Consider the following 17,006-nt stretch of genomic DNA (forward strand, 5'->3'; position numbering starts at 1 on the left):
GTGTGTGTGAGAGAGCACATCTCTTATATCCGTTCAGTGAAATGATATCAGCATACTACTTTTAGCAGATTGTATTTCATGCACTTTGCCTCCAGTTTATTTGTAATACATGTAACTTTTTTCTACTAAGTTGGCTCTTAGTAAAAAAAAAAAATCAGCTTTATTCATATTAATTTAGCTGACACGTCACGTGTGCTAACACGCCAAATCTTTCCCTAAAACTACAGTTTCCAAAGCGGTGCAAGTTCAGCTTCATGCTTTGCGGCACAGTTGGCTGGAGATAAATGTAACATTTCAGACTGTTCTTGAAGCTTCCCTCTCCATGCAGTTAATCTGTATCTTTTCTAACCTCAGCCATGTTAAACTGTCATTATTTCTCTCACCAGAGCGTATTTCGCAAAGCCAAATAAAATCCAAAGTCTCCGTTCTGACATGGCATTCTTCAAGTTTTCATTTCAACATCAAGAAGGTTTTTTGTTTGTTTGTTTTTTATTATTATTATATTGTTGTTGTTATTGCAGGTATTTCCTTCACTGACCTCCCCCGTGTTAAACAGTTGCTGGATGTCTTACTCCTATAAAGACAAACTTGTTTATCCCTCATTGGTTTCGGCTGACAGTGGACTGCCAGGGCTGCTGTTTTATGTGTAATTCATTCCTGATTTTTACAGTGGTTTTATTAAAAAGAAAGAAAGAAAGAAAGAAAGAAAGAAAGAAAGAAAGAAAGTGTTTTCCTCACATTGTATGAGACTCTGCTACCAGACGGACCAAGAGGGAAGTTTCTGGGTTCGTCCCACGCGGGCACAAGTCATGTCTGGTTTCCATTTATAAACATTAGTCTCCCCGATCATGATGCCCGTAGAGCCCAGAGAGGCAAGAGTTTATTATTTTCCCATTTAATTCTTCGTTTTATTGAAGAAGCTATTAAAGGCTACTTAGGGTGCTGACTTCAGGACTTGGATGGTGAAGCTGTATTAGTACTGACTAAATTTTATATATATATATATATATATATATATATATATATATATATATATATATATATATATATATATACATATATATATATACACATAATCTTTTAACTCTGCAGATGACTTTATCTGCAACATGAAAAATATTGCACAGTCACAGATAATCCCTAAACAAAAGAAGCTTTTATTTACCAACATAAATTTCCCCCTAATTCAAACTAAGTGGCAGCAGAAGCTCATACAGGCTAATGTAGCACACATGGTGCACATGATGGGAACTTACAGTATGTCTTTGACTGGGCATGAAAAGGGATAGAAGCTCATGTTGTATTTCTTGTCATTTTTTAATAATTAGTAGCCTTATGTGTGCGCAAAAACAACTTCCCTCTCCGTGCAAACAACCTCCTCAATTTTCACACACACACACACGCACTTTCTCTCTCTCTCTCTCTCCCTCTCTCTCTCTCTCTCTCTCTCTCTCACACACACACACACACACACACACATTCCCTTGCAGCTCCGTCTGCAGACAGAAAGGCACATTTTGTTTATTTAATTGCTGTTAATAATTAAGAAATCGAGTAGGACCTCGGATATGGCAACACATGTAAACAATCGAATGAATTATTAACTGTGTGCTGGGATGTGACGGAGACTGCGTGATGGAGGCAGATTACCGAGAGAGCCCCGAGAGGAGAGGAGTGTTTGCTGCGTGACTCCCACTGTGTTTCAGGATGTACTTTCAATGCATATTTATTTATATTTTAATCTTCTATTAGTAAGAATTGGGTTACGGTTCCTTTTGCATTGCCTCTTCTATTGCATTTCTTTTCTTCTTCTTTTTTTTAAAGGATTTTGGAAACTATACTTGGGAGTGCTGCTCAGATTATGCGTCGACATAATCGTGTTGTTGCTAATCGTTTTGGGGGGTTTGGGTTTTTTTTTTTTTTTACATAATGCATTTTCCGTCCTTCTCTCGCTTTTGCTTTTCCCCAAAGTTTTAAGTTCCCAGAAGGCCACAGTGACGCAGCACAATCTTAAAAAACCAAACATTTTGGGGAGGAGGGGGATGGGGGTGGTATTCAATGCTTTTCTTAATGTGTTCAAATCATTTATGCAGCTCGTAATGTTGTCATCTCAGACTGTTTTCACTGGTGCGACGTTTTAACTTATTCCTTCCCTCTGCCCTCCCCTCCCTCCCCACCCTCTGCACGCCTGGACGCTGACCCCTGCTCTCCTCGCCTCTTAACACCCTCTCAACACTAAAGTATTACCCTACTCACCTTCTAAACAATGCCTTAGTGGTAAGTCCTGTTTAGTCCCTTTTTTATTCAGCATTAGGTGTATGTGTCTTCTCTTTCTTTTTTCCTTTCCTTTTTTTTAATCTTGGAAAAAGAAACAAAACAAAAACCACTTCTTTTTTTAATCCTTCTCCTCCTCCTCACGTAGGGCCTCTCACTCTGACCTGTAGCTGGATTTATTGCAGGAGCGCGCTGATATTGTTTGGCACACACTTAGCAAGAAATATTTTTCACATTATATGCTTTTATTTTGTTAGTGTTTTTATTTATATATATTTTTTTTAGTTAAAGAAAAACAGCGGGTAATGATCAAAAACTGACCGCAGGTCCAACACTATGAATAAATGACTGCGGCGGTAAAACCAGATTATAAATCGGCGCTACTTTCCAAATAATACTTGTAACAATCCACGAGGAAAGGTCGTTTTCCGTGACTTTATAGAACTTTATTTTCCTGTGGATCTATTTTCTTAATAGTCATAAGTCGCCTCTGCTCTGAGATCCACGATGTCAGGCTCCGTGACTTATTAGTTTGTCCTCCCGGCCTGAAACGCCACAGTTTCCCCTATCAGCGCGATATTTCTCCAAGAGGATGTATTATATTTTTCTTACGTCACCGCCAATCGGTATCTCGCGTTATCAGAGAGACGCGTTTTCAGTGACAACAGAGTATTTGTTGGGGGGTGGGAGGGACATGAGCTTGGTTATTTTATGTAAAAATCTGATAAACAAATGTAATCAATATCTGGACTTTAATGCATTAACTTTAAGTTTGCACAAATTTGGTGACCCCCACCCCCCCTCTCCTACCCCCACCCACTTCATCCACTCCCTACACATCCAGGCTGTCTCTCTGTCTCTTCCCATGGTCTGGAAAATGAGTTGGAACAGCTGTTCAGAGGATTAAAATCCGATGGAAGGGTGGTCTGAATAAACAGGAAAATGTTGGATTTTTCAGAAACCTAATGAACAGCGTGTAACCAAGCGTCCACGCGGGACATCCGATTGTTCACCTGAAAGTTTTGGTTAACACCAGTCTGAATGTCTTTACACCAGTTAGGCCCGTGAGTTGTCACCACTGGGTGCCCTTTTCCAGCCAGACTGTATTGCTCCTATCCTATAAAAGTCAGTTAAGGATTGGTCTTAAATTACTCAGGTGGGCATATTTAAATCATGTTATTGTCATGTGATCAGGTTCAGTTTTACAACAGCTTAATTGCTTTGATTCTATACACACAGAGACACACACACACACCCCTAGTGTAATCCAGTAAAGCTATAGAGGAAGAAGAAGAAGTGTGGAAAAGAGACACAGCGGCCAGTAAAGCACTCTGCTTCTGGCCACCAGTCAGAAAAAATGAACTCATAGCTCGTTTGATTGACAGGTAGGGCTGATCTACTGTGCTCTCTCGTCTCCTGGTTGTGTGCGCACATGTGTAACTGGAGTGCTGGACTGGCTGTGCTGGTTGTTTTGTGCTGTACAGGCAAAGCTGGACCCTTTCCCCCTCTTCATGGGATACCAGGAGGTCATAATGTCAGACTGCCTGGGACACTGTGTTCCATTTATAACACACAGTCAGTTACAGGCCCATCCGCCTCAAAACCCACAACCGCTAAAAGGCTAAATATTGCACACACACACAAATATCACCTCAGGCCTCAAACAAGCAGGTCACTCTGATAAGACATTGTAAAACTCCAAATGAGAGCTTTTTAGCGTGACATGGAATATTTGCATTGAAAGCGCATGACTTAGAGGTTTATGAAGGTTTCTGTGATTATTGTCAGTCAGAAATGTGACTGAGGGCCACCGTGCGTCAGCATGCAGACATTTGCAAAAAAAAAAAAATGACAGTAAAGAAAATCAGAGCTCTCTGTGGTGGCAGAGACAAAGACAAGATGAGTCGGGTGCATTTTTGGCAGCAGAGAATATAGATTTGAATTAAGTAGCATGTAGTTTTTATCTCGAGCTGCATGCAGAGAGAGGCAGAACCAACTGCGTCTCATTCAATATCAGCACAGCTGTCCCAGCATCCGTGGAGAATGGATTCCTACTGCTATTGCCATGGGAGGCTCCAGCCAAGAAGAATGGGAGGATATCCAGTGTGTGCGCTTGTGTTTTAAAAGGAAGGCGAGGAGTGAGAGGGGCGAGGAATATGCTGGTGTGTCTGTGTGCACACATGTCTGTATGCGTGTGTATGTTTGTGTGATTTTTGCATGTGTGTGTCATGTTGTCTCCACCCGCCTCACTTTTCCTTCACTCATGTCACCTCTGGCATGGATTAGTCTCTGGCACAACCCTGGCAGTGCCGGCGGCCCCAGTGCGGTTCTGTGGTCGCCGATATGTTGTGCCGTTGCCATGGCTACTGAACACACACACACACGGGTGCTAAATTACATAATTGAGCTAGAATATACAGAGGAACACAAAATACTTAGTGTACAATGTGAGCAGAGAAAAGGGAAAAGGGAAAAGGGAAAACCACCGAGACAAAGTGTTCCTTTACCAGAATATGAACCGAGAGCTCAAAGCTGACATGCATTGGTGAATATCTAAGAGCTTTGTCATAGCTTAACACATCGGTACAGCGTGTTCTTTCCCTTGATTTTGAGTCATAAATCTACATAAGAGTGCTGCCATTATGCGGATGTTTGGAACAACAGGCAGTTGAGGGAAAGGTGTTTGTGGTGGCACACACGTGCGTGTGTGTGCGCACGCCTGTGTGTGTGTGTCTGTAAAAGCCAAAAATGTCTGTTTGATAGGGGTGTGGCAGGTTAAGTTTACACAAATGCATCATTCACATAATTCCTCAAGTTCATCTCATTGTCCTCGTCCTGAGCTGTAGATTGGCCCAACTGGATCGTCGGTGCGCTACGAATTTAAAATCTTTGAATTGGAAAAGTTGCACACACCAAATATCCCCCAACCAGGATTATCAGTAACCCTTACTCCATTGAGTTGCATATTAACCCAGAATTAGCATCCATTCGAGCTGCGGCGTTGTACACTTAGGGATGCATATTGTGCCAAAAGTAGAACATGTTGCTTGTGATGATAGATGGCTGTCTCTACCTGTTTCAGTCATTGGTAGAATCAATATTTCAAAGATGAATGTGGTACCTTAGTTTAGGTTTTGAAGCATCCTTGCCACCTTTGACAGATTTGTCAGTAAAAGAAATAATAATAATGGATTGCATTTATATAGCGCTTTTCAAGGCACCCAAAGCGCTTTACAATGCCACTATTCATTCACTCTCACATTCACACACTGGTGGAGGCAGCTACGGTTGTAGCCACAGCTGCCCTGGGGCAGACTGACAGAAGCGAGGCTGCCATAACGCGCCATCGGCCCCTCTGGCCAACACCAGTAGGCGGTAGGGTAAAGTGTCTTGCCCAAGCACACAATGACCAGGACAGAAAGCCCGGGGATCGAACCAGCGACCTCCCGGTTACAGATGTGCTTCCCAACCCCCTGAGCCACGGTCGGTGGTCTCTAGCTAAAAAAAAGCTTATTTTTTGTCTTATTAGACTGAAATCCATTATGGGGGGAGGGCAAAAAATTTGCAAAAACAGAGTGCTAATTAAATTGTCAAGCATTTGATTAAAATTTTACTTGATGTGAGGAAAATATTCAGCAGAGCCAACCTCTTTATTCCAATAAAGCCCAATATGAGGCGCAACTGTTTTTTGGCCTCAGGAAGAGCAGATGTTCAAACCTTGGACCTCTAACGCCTTGAAAAGGTTCAAGATCTGAACTCTCATGAAGAACTGAGGCATAATTTTAATTTGCACAGCAGCTTTAGTGTATTTATTTGTTGCTATCGCTCAGTTGTTAGTTCATAATTGCATATCAGTTTGACAACAGTGCGTGACATGTTTATGTCGAAGCAACAAAAGAAGTCCAGTAGACAAAACTGTCACTGCTATAAAAGGTTTTAGTCAATAAAGTCGTGATGCAGATTGTGAAATGAAAAATGTTGTACATTTCTCAGTGTTTAGTTAGTTTTGTCTCGTGTTTAGAGCCACCGACGGCCGACTCAGAAACGTTTCTAAGCGTGCTTTGTTCTTGTGTTGAGTAAATTTGAACGACTGCCAGTATCAACACACGGCGCGAACGTTGACAGTAATTCATTCTCTGCTCTTTCTTTTTAATCAACAGCATTTCCGTGAAAAGACAAGCCGAGTGATATTGAAGTTCTTGTGCCCCACAAAATAGAAACTAAAGGCCAAAACCCGCGAGTGGGGCGAAACAGCCGCTGTATCAGTCTGTCACAAGTCAACAGGAATAGATAGAGATTTGTTTTGCGGATCATTGACAGCCCACTCAAGGTCACTTCAGTGTGGGCAATCTGGGCATGTTGTTTGGCCTGTCCTGCCTGTCTGTCTGACCTACATCTCACTGCTCTGGCTAAATATATACAGTAGACCCCTCATTACAAAGCTTCCAGATTAATCTGGATGAAATCTGAGCACCGTTCTCCCCCGCCGTGTCTGAGTGCAGTCTCTCTTCACAGACTTCCACAGGCTGACTTTCTATCTCACCCAGTCTCTCAGACACTAATATTCAAAAACTAAAGAAATAAATGAAGCTGGCAGATGAAGGCTTTCATACAAATGTGGCACACACGTATGCGTTATCATCTTGTAAATAAGATAAAAGCCACAAAGGCTTCTGCTTGTTCAGAAACAAACGTCTACACGTAAAGTACAGCATTTCTGCGAATTCAGTCCTAATGTTGGCTATATACGCTATGTTTTGCTGGGCTTCAAGCCTGAAGCACCTGCACATACTTAATTGCACAAGACACAGGTGTGCATTCTTTCAGGAAAAAATCACACCGATCACGACTCTGTTGTTGCAGTAGACTGTTTACTGTATTTAATTAACCACAGTATTTAAAAGTAGTCACACAGTCCTGTGAAATGAACTCCAGTACCCTGACACCTCCCCCCAGCCTAGACATGTTTCTTTAGAAACGCATTTAATACTGCTGATTTTATAAAAGGGGATGTTACTGCTTTAATTTTGATAAAGAAGCAAAATATCAGTCATAATCCATCTTTTTTGGCTAATTTATCCAGTTTATTTTTGGCTAGCTATACGCTTTAGCTAACAAGTCCAGTCATTTTTCTAATGGTTTTAGCTAATTGTTGTTTACTGCTACTTAATAAAATATCAAAGAGTTTTGGTCTGGACAATCGAACATTGAAAAGAATACTTTATTAACATTAACATATGAAATATTAAAAACTCGTATTCATGTACAGATGTCACTCAGTTAGCAGTTGCTTTAAGCTAACAGTTTTAGCTCCTTTAGCAACAACGTTCAGTTAACTGAACTGTCTGTCGCTACACCTGAATATTTACCCATTACAACTGCTATTTTTTTCATGTTAAGCTATTTAAAAATATTTTAAAATAAATAATTTTTAGTTTTCTGTTTCAACCCTCTACACATTATTTTAGCTAAAGGTTAAGTTTTCATTATGTTTAACTAATTGTTTAAAATTCTCTCTCACACCCATTGCTCTTATGCATTGTCAAGAGTCACACATAGTCACAGCTAACTCAGTAAATTGATATAAACAGCATTTCTATTGCTTCAAATTAATTCTTTCCACGTACCTTCTGGCAATAGCAGAAACACCCCCTGGGGCACTCTACCATATATATGGGAAGGCACCAAAACACATTTTTCGCTGTTAATCTTCAGTGTGTGTGTGTTCTACCCATCCTTGTATCACTAGGCTAAAGAGACATCTCTGCACACCTGGTAGAGCCTGGAGAGGTAATAATCATTTGGATAATTTGGATACAAAGACTTCATCAGGCCACAGTTAATTAGGAAGCGGTGGCGGTGTCTGGGATGGAATGACATCACGTGGTTATGATGTCATGGCATTAATCATCTTTTCACCACTTCTTTAGTTCCCCTTTGAGTAGAGGAGGGATAATGGGGCGCTGATTGGCTCGTTGATTTTACCTCATATTTCCCGAGGCTTTCTTTTACAATCACACTGGATTACCTCATGCTGTAGGGAGGGAAGTGATCGAGGGCTGGCTATGCTGATCCATAGACCATGCAGGAGTGTAACTCCTTAGACTGCGAGCCCAACACTGATTATGTCCCGGGCTTTAACGTTACATCAACATTTCAGATGTACTTTTTTCTCTTCCAGGAACATGGCTTAAAGATTGTGACTGGGCTTACAAGGCATTTATTGGGTTAATGTTGGAGGGAAAATCTTTTCCTGTCTTGGGGGTGGGTGGAGGAACGTTGACGCTTGGAGGCTTATGAACCCGCAAGTCAAACAGTAATGAAAACAGTTGTGACCTGATTTCAAGAGGCGGGGAAAAGACAGTGTAGAAGGGGGAATGAGCATTTTAAGATATAGACAAAAACCTGCAGAAAATATCTGGGGCTGGCAAGGCTGCGTGCCTCTCTACTTTCTTTCTTTCTTTTCCTTTTCTTGCTTTCTTTCTTACTCACTCGCTCCCCTTCATGTCTTCCTGCTACCTTCCCTCTCTTTTTGTCTGTGTATCTAATTCGGCCACCCCGTCCAGCAAGGAATAGCTGTCACCCTGGGGAACAAAACGCTAGAGCTTGCTCTTCAGAGCAGGAAGTTGGCTTGGGGCCAAGGGTGGAAAATCTATACCCGGTTGCATAATATAACATATCTTTACCTCAGATGAACTCTGAGGAGGCCTGGCAGCTGTGAGCAAACAGAGCTGGAGGGCGGGAGTTTGTGTGCTATTAACTGACTCTGTTTGTGTGGAAGTGTCTGTGTATGTGTCGGGTATGAGTGCACGCTCTATGCTTCTTGTAACTTGTGTTTGCTGGCCGGCGCTGCAGGCCCAAGGCTGTTTCAGACCCCCTTGACAGTGGAGCCGAGTACAGTAGAGTCGAATAGAGCCTTGTTGAAATAAGTGAGGAGTAGAGTAAAGTTGAGTAGAGGAGACCGAGGCCAAGGAGGGCTCAGGGTTAGATTCAAACACAACTCTGCGGCTTCTACTTTTGGCTCAGGGAGCCAGTAACTACCATCCCTACTCCAGCTGCAGCATACTCTGGGAGGGAATTCAGATATAAACTTTCTGCTCTGTTTAGGCTCAGAGAAATAGCTTCAGGATTAGTGTGTGTTACATGGAAAGTTGTATATTTGACTGGAAAATTCAGCGCAGGATGAGGATTTCATGTCACTGCTAAAATATAAAACACAGATGGGCCAGATTTAACTTTACTCTGCGAGTTCACGGACGTTATTCCCCGCTCGTCTAACTCTCATCATGACAGCTTGTGAATTCGCTTCCATGGTGCATTCATCCCACTGCCTTCCCTTTATTAAGATGTCACTCTGGTCTAGGTATTATCTCTAAAGTAGGCGTTTGGAGAAACAGTAGCGTGTGTGGAGGGGACAAGGAGCGAAATGTCCTGATAGCATTCGGCTGTCTAACGTGTCAAGCTTCTGTCAGTCCCTCTGCATCTCGAGAAAAGCCCAGTGAAACTTAAAGCCGGCCTCATTACAGTCATCATCTGGAATAAAGTGCAATCATCACCGCCACCTGTGGAAAGCTGCGGTGGAGAAAAGACTCTCACAGGCCTTATAGACCGGTCTGCTGGACTCGCGTATCAGTTCACAAACACATTTTATATCATTGGTGTTATTTTTTTTCCCCCACTTCCATCTGCACACCTGAACACAAATATATCAAGCCAGAGTTAGGTCTCATATGGGGACCACAAATTGACTGTATATTGCCGCCAGGCTGTGGAGATTTATGATGAAAGTGAATAGGGATGGTGTGGGCGGGGATGCAGAGGTGCATATTATGGCGCCTTTTTTTTTCTTCTTCTGTCTTGGAAGAGCTGATGGTCTTGAGAAAAGTATAGAGGAGTACAACAACAGCAGAGCTATTTTCATTTTAGAAAGATTATAGAAAGAAATTCAGCGCAAAGAGAAAAGAGGGGGAAACGGGCGCGAATGAAAGAGGCCATAGTCTGTGTATTGTAAATACAGTAGACTGGGGAGCATTCCATATCCTTTTATTTTTTTTCTACCAGCATGATTTGTTTGATTTACTCTCTATCAGTCAGTGGAGGATGTATTTAAACAGACTTGAAGTATATTTGAGAAAGCCTCTTTATAGCTGTGGCTGTTTGTATTCTCCTTTTACTTTCCTTGGAAGCAGACCGTGATTAAAACAGACGATACAGGCGTATTGTGTTTCCTAGGGGATTGGAAGGAATGCAAATGCATCATAACCATATTATACTAGTTAGGAGTGCTTTGTGTTGCCAAGCCTCTGGATACAGGAGAGAGTAGACACAGTTACTCTAAAGAGTCCCGAATGCCACAAGTGCAACAACAGGAGAGGATATTTGACACTGCTGGGCCGTATTTGACATTTCATCGTATACACACGGCACTAAAAGCCTGCGCCGCATAAAAATACAAAACTTAACGCAGGAAGCCCCCCCAAAAAAACTTTTGCTGTGTATATATGTGCGTGGAGCGCCACAGAATCCATTTGGCATTTTTGTTGTGAGGGAAGCATGCTGCTGGTGGGACTTTGGCCTGCACAATCCCTTCTCTGTTAAAACAATGCGGCAGTTGTCCTCACTAACCTAATTACTCTCTCCAGGGGGAGAAAGGCAACAGCACCAAATCCCATAGTTAGGAGCTCTGATCTGGGCCCTGCTGTAAGAAAAGGCCTCATTCATTTCCCTCCCTCCGTCAGCCACACATGCACAGGCTCACACAAACACTTTCTATTTTTCACAGCGATTGGATTCAGCCTGAAAGAAGCTAATGGTTCGCTAATACGCCCCGATATTTCTTTTGATATGTGTTTTTTTTTTGTGTTGTTGTAACAGTTAATTACATCATTCTGATAATAAAGAATTTGCATGTAACATTCATGTCATGATATGAGCTTTGTGTTAGCCCTGCGAGGGGTAAGATGACCCTAACCATATCAGAACATGTTTTTTTCTCTTAATTTGTTCCCATGAGTGTTGGGAATCAAAGAAATAATAATAATAATTGTAACTGACTTGCATAAAAAATTACATTTTGATATTTTTTTATTTTTGCTATTCTCTAAAACAGGGTTCGCTGACGATCCTAACCTAGCCAATGAAAAATTCATTAGCAGGAAATGTTGTTTATATATTAATGATGTAGCTTTGACCCAATGTCAAACAGGAGAAGTCCAGTGGTTTACTCTGAAATGCTCTCAGTGATAGAAATGACCAAAATCACCTAAGATCCCAACACATAACCATATAAAACAGTAATATGAAAAAGAAAATCCCACAAACACAAAGTCACCATGTTTTTATATCAGTGCTGATTTTTCTTTTCATGCTAAAATCCAGAGAGCTACTTTTGCACGATACAATCAGAAGTGTGAAGGATGCACCTTTATACCATGTAAACATGTTGACATTTAAAACAGCAGATATACCTTATACACCCAAACACAAGTTGTCATTAGACACTTGATATATATTGAGGAGTATATATCTAAAAGAAATAGCTGAGATATTACCTTTTTAATGTTTATTAATGTAGAGGTTTTTCTACAGCCCATATTTATATTATTCCAGCTGTGTAATACCACAATATCATATGTAGTATCTGTATATAAACTGTCCCTCACAGCTTTGTTTAGGTTATTACACCCTTGCCAAACACAGAAAGAAGCTTAGCTTCATTATATTGATGGTGTGTTCATCGGTGTTTGTTGTCAGAGTCATTTGTGGGAAGTAACCTTAAATATTGGCACAAACCTCGCTTTTCTTGTTCCACATCTATCCTTTGTTTTGTCTTTCTCACCCTCCCTAATCGCTCGTCTTTCATCACTGCACTGGCACCACATTAGGCTTCTTTAAAACTTTATTACAGCAGCTTCAGACAAGGAAGTCCGCATAGCAAGAAGGAAAATGGGCATTTGTGTTGGTGTGTGTGTGTAGTGGCATTCACTAAGAAAAGGAAAGGGTGTTAAAACCTTAATTCTCCCTCAACCAACCTGTTTGGGTTTTGTTTATTTGTCGCTTCTCTCTCAGGAAGATTAGAAAAGCCATTGTGTTGAGGCTTGGGAAATAAGGCTTCTAAGTTTATATTTGGAGATTGTTGCGGTGCTGCGTTGTTGGTTTAGACTGTTGGGGTTTAGACGTCTTTGTTTGTTTATATGGAAAAAGGAAAATTTTTACTGAGATCGAGATTTCTCTTGCAGGGGAGACCTGCACACTTACAAAAGCATCATGAAAAATGTAGACTATTGACCAGCATTTATTTGCATTTTTTTAATTAAATGGTTTTATTTACTGTATGACTGTGTCTTTGGAGCATGCTTAGAATAACAAGCTCAACAGACCGCATGTATTCTCAGGGCGTATAAGGAGACAGTAATGTTTGTGTATACATGCATGTGTGTGTGTCTGGCCGTGCAGTGTTTGTCTTAGGTCCCAGCTCCTTTCCTGTGGTGTGTGTGGGCTTGAATCGGTCCAGCCTGTGTGGACCCTGCGCCCTGTTTGTGCGCCTCTCGACACTCACCCTACAGCACAAACGGAAGCTCTGCTTTAACAGCATGATCGGGGCTCTTCCTGCAGCCTCCAGCCCGCTTTATTAAACCTATGGCTGTCCTTTTATGCTCCCTTTTTTCAGTCACTGTTAGCGCTTTGCATCTTTCCAACTAATCTATTAACCTTTGCGGTTCATATAGCCTCTATGCCAACTTGTGAAACTGCCCTGTCAGTGGCAGCCATGATTGACCTTCTCCTCAGTCACATATTTAACCCTTTCTTCATCGTTCACTGAGCAGACCCTGAAATGGGTTTTCTGCTTCTTTTTTAAATGTGAACCCAACTTGATCTTTTCAGTGTGACCCTGCTAGATATACTGCGCAGCCCTCGCTGAGTACGTTTCCACAAACCTTTTAATGAATGGAAATGCAATGTGAAAAGCGGCGACTAATTGCTGGAAATAGATCCCCTATTCTTTCATTCTAATTTCTTTTTTCTTTTGCCCTCCTGGTCTTTGTATTTATTGTGTTCTTTTAGCCAGGAGATGTCCTCCTTTATCAGGGCTCGTGCAGACACAAACAACCACACCTCTGTCAAATATTCGCCCCCGGTTGGTGCTTTTTGTCCACAGAGGGCACAAAGCAAAGTACGGGCCTACAAGCTCTGCAGTGAGCTTTACTCTTCATTTGGGATCCATACATGCAGGACCTCAGATTATCAGGGTTTAATTATTAACTTAAGGTCAAGGCTCAAGCTCGGCGATTTGGATTATTACAAGTTAAAGATAATAAAGAATATATAGACAGGAGGCTTTGGGGGGTGCACACAGACGTGGTGGGTGAGACAGTGGGGGTTGTGAGTTAGGGATGGCAGCAAAGCATTTGCATAAAGGGCAGGGCATCATGCCCAATGGTGGAAAAGGTTGGCATCACGCCTTTCAGACTGGCAGAGAGGGAAGACTGGAGAGAGAGAGAGAAAGAGAAGGGGGGTTGTAGTCAATAGTGCATCCCTTGTTCAGAAAGAGGAGGTCCCTAGCTGTTGGCAGGAGAGCAGGCTAAATCTCTGGTTTGATTGTGTGCTAGATTGCCCCTTTATTTGTCTGATTGCAAAGCGTTCAACACTGCATTAGTAGTGGGCTTTACTTTCCTGGAGCCTTTATTCAGGAGGGAGTTTTTCTGTCTTGGCCTGTTCTGCGATTGTCACTCCACATATGTCTCAGAGTTTAGATTGTGTGCAATCATCAGGCAGTTTGGGAAAGTTTCTGACCTGTCTGTTTTATCAAGCCTCTGCTCTTTATCCGCAAGCCTCCCGCTAAGGTTAACGACAGTGTTGATTTAAGTCGATGCCATATTCAGATGTGATTTCGAGGATAAATACAGACCGGAAGACAACTGCAGTGAGGCAGGCAGCGGCTTCTGCCTGTCTGTATGTGTACGTCTCTTACCTTCTGCTTCTCAGAGCCACAACACTGCTGCTCCCTTCATGCCGTCTGTGGTTCTGGCGATCTGAAGGCAGCACGAAGTGAAAGGGACAACTATGTAGTGCAAGCATGTTATTTCTATCCCTGAGTTCCATAAGTGATGTGTATAGAGTCTGAGCTTTCCCCACATCGCGCACAGCCTGCGGTCATTATGACCGCTAAGAGTGTGATGCCTGCAAACTCACTGTGACCATAAACCTCAATAAGCCTTTTCATTAGGCATCTGTGGGAGCTAATTAGCACTAGTCGTGGGAAGTTACTGTCTACGTGAGTAAATTGATTTTTCCTTAAATTTACGCTTTGATCAAAGACAGTCAACTAGAATTTTGGCTTTCATTTTGTCAGAAAAATCGGAGGAAATTTAGTTAATGTTGGTATGAAGTGTAGACGTATGGTCAGCGTTAAGAAGTTTTAGTGCAAGGTAAATTATTCCAAACATACACTGTGCGACAAGCAGAGAGCTCAGCATTTCCACGAGGCTGAACTTGTAGACAGAAAGATGCACAAGAATAGTCCCTTTAGTGAGGTGGCACAGACAGCCGTAACAAGCTGCGCCGCCTAAGAAAAAGCACCGTGCGACAAACTAAAAATGTCCCTTTACAAGTAAAATCATAGTTAATTACAAATGAATGTCTTTTTATGTAAAAAAAAAAAAAAAGATCTAAATTTACTGGCTTGATATTATTTCATTGTGAAAAATATTTCTTTGTAAAATGTAAGCAACATGCAAATAACTCAGTAATCACTTGCTTTCAACAATCACTACATGGATTTATATAGTGTTAAAAAAAATCATTATTTACAAAGTATCCATGTGTTAAAGCAGCATAAAATTGATACAATTCAAACAAATACATTTTTACTGTGTGCTTTGTGTGGAAACATAGTTTCATATTTTAGAATAGATTTCTATTACTTAATGTAACTGTTTGAGGTGTGTTGTGTTACCTAATGGCCAAATCTAGAGGTATTTGTATTGCCATTGCATGTTACTTACACAATTTTACACCACTAGATTACAAAGAGGAATAGCTGGCTCCATTTAACAGTTCTTCACTATTAAAAAAAACTAATTTTGTCTATAATTTTACTCTGTGTTCTCCAAATATAAATAAAAAGTTTACTAAACATAAACATATTTTAATAGCAAGCCAGTTACAATTACTTCTTCTACTATCCTAGTCAGTTTCTGCATAGAACAGTGTGACATGAGTCTCCCACACTCTTGGTACACAAGAAAATTAAAAAAAAAATTCCCCTTGTTTCAAATAAAAACTTGTAAAAATGAAGCTTTACATTATCAGCCTTCATTTCCAGACAGTACGCATTTAGCTGCACACTGACCAGTTATTTATACACATCCACAACAATAATACAGTGTCAGTATACTTCTGTATATAAACACGTATACAGTTCATATAATTACTACAACAATACTTATTTAGCTTCACCTTTACAGGTCACACTGGTAAAGTTCTGTTTGTATATTTCAGCGTTAATAATACAATATGTAAAAGTTAAGTTAGAGTTCTTGTAATTAGTAAATATTGATGATAATAGTTTAACAAGATTTTAATTACATGACTTTTAATTGATTTTCTATAATTATGTAATAAAGCTTTTAGGAGGCTGTGTTCCCCTATCATTTGACAGAATATGGGAATAAAGTCTCTTAATAGCTGCCATTAACAAAGGAAATGTTAAAGGCCTCAAATCCTGTTCCATATATTTATTTCATTGTTGGTTTAAAGCAGACTTAAAATTATGAAATTATCCTGTAAAGCTATTTAGGGGTGGCAAAGCTGTAAAAGCAGGTTATTTTACAGAATCAGAATTTTAATGGACTATTCTAATATGTTACATGATAAAAATCTGACACCAGCCGAAGGCGTAATCAGCCCTTGTGCATGCTTGTAAATCCACGCGAACCCAAACATTGTGCACCTGGTGCAGGGAGGGTGGGACTCCAAACTTTAGAGGAGCATTTTCCGACCATCAAACAAACACCAGAAATTGTGGTGTCAGCTTCAGAAAATTCAGATGATGTTTTAATTCTCCTCCGGTGTGAGAGCGCGACGAGTTTACCTTCAAACGGGCAACAAACAGCGGAGCCTCGGTTTGAAAACACAGTCGTGTTGTTTCAGCTCACTTTCTTCTCCCAGCAGTGTGTGAAAGGCTGACTTTGGCATTTCACACTCATGTCTTTGAAAAGAGGAGTAAAGCCCTACAGCTTTGCTAAGCGGCAAGTTAACACATGAACCTGAAGATCCTTTTCATTTCGGGCAGTGTTGAAATTTTAATTCCAAATACTAAAAGGGATCTTTTCATGAGAGGGGTTATGGTGTAACATCCCTCCGCTTTAAGCCTATTGATAAATCGGTCTGCTTGTAATTCTCTGTGATGTGTGTCAACCAGACTGTCTAGATCAAAGATAAATGTGGTGTATGGCGATGGCTACGAGCGCCTGGCTGCTTATAGACTGTTCAAATGACATGATATCTCACTTCTGGCCTGCTCATCAAAAATATATCACTTTCCATCAAACCAAAATAGGAGTGTGGGATCAAAGAGAATGACTTTGCTAAATGCATTTCTTTGTTGCAGGCCAGGCACAACGTGTTTACCGATTACTGAGCTGGTTTTTACTAGGGTAGGAAATTAACACTCGCCACCAGCCAAATGCTGCTAAAAGCTGGCTGTGGTTTGTAAGTTTGTCTCCACTACC

At 41.1% G+C, this 17,006-nt stretch overlaps 1 protein-coding gene across 14 annotated transcripts in view; it reads left to right on the forward strand.

The window, feature by feature from the left end:
* Positions 1-17,006, forward strand: part of nfixb (nuclear factor I/Xb) — a 146,015-nt gene that overhangs the window by 26,310 nt on the left and 102,699 nt on the right. For 10 of the 14 annotated variants that reach the window (XM_084927018.1, XM_084927016.1, XM_084927010.1 and 7 more), the window contains one exon: positions 2,242-2,277. The exons of the other annotated variants lie outside the window; for them this stretch is intronic. In XM_084927018.1, coding sequence (XP_084783144.1) covers positions 2,242-2,277 — 36 coding nt within the window. The remainder of the gene's footprint in view (positions 1-2,241; positions 2,278-17,006) is intronic. 14 annotated transcript variants of the gene reach the window in all.

This window comes from Perissodus microlepis, chromosome 4 (genome assembly GCF_051167445.1).
Source record: "Perissodus microlepis isolate ML-2025 ecotype Zambia chromosome 4, ASM5116744v1, whole genome shotgun sequence".
NCBI lineage: Eukaryota > Metazoa > Chordata > Actinopteri > Cichliformes > Cichlidae > Perissodus > Perissodus microlepis.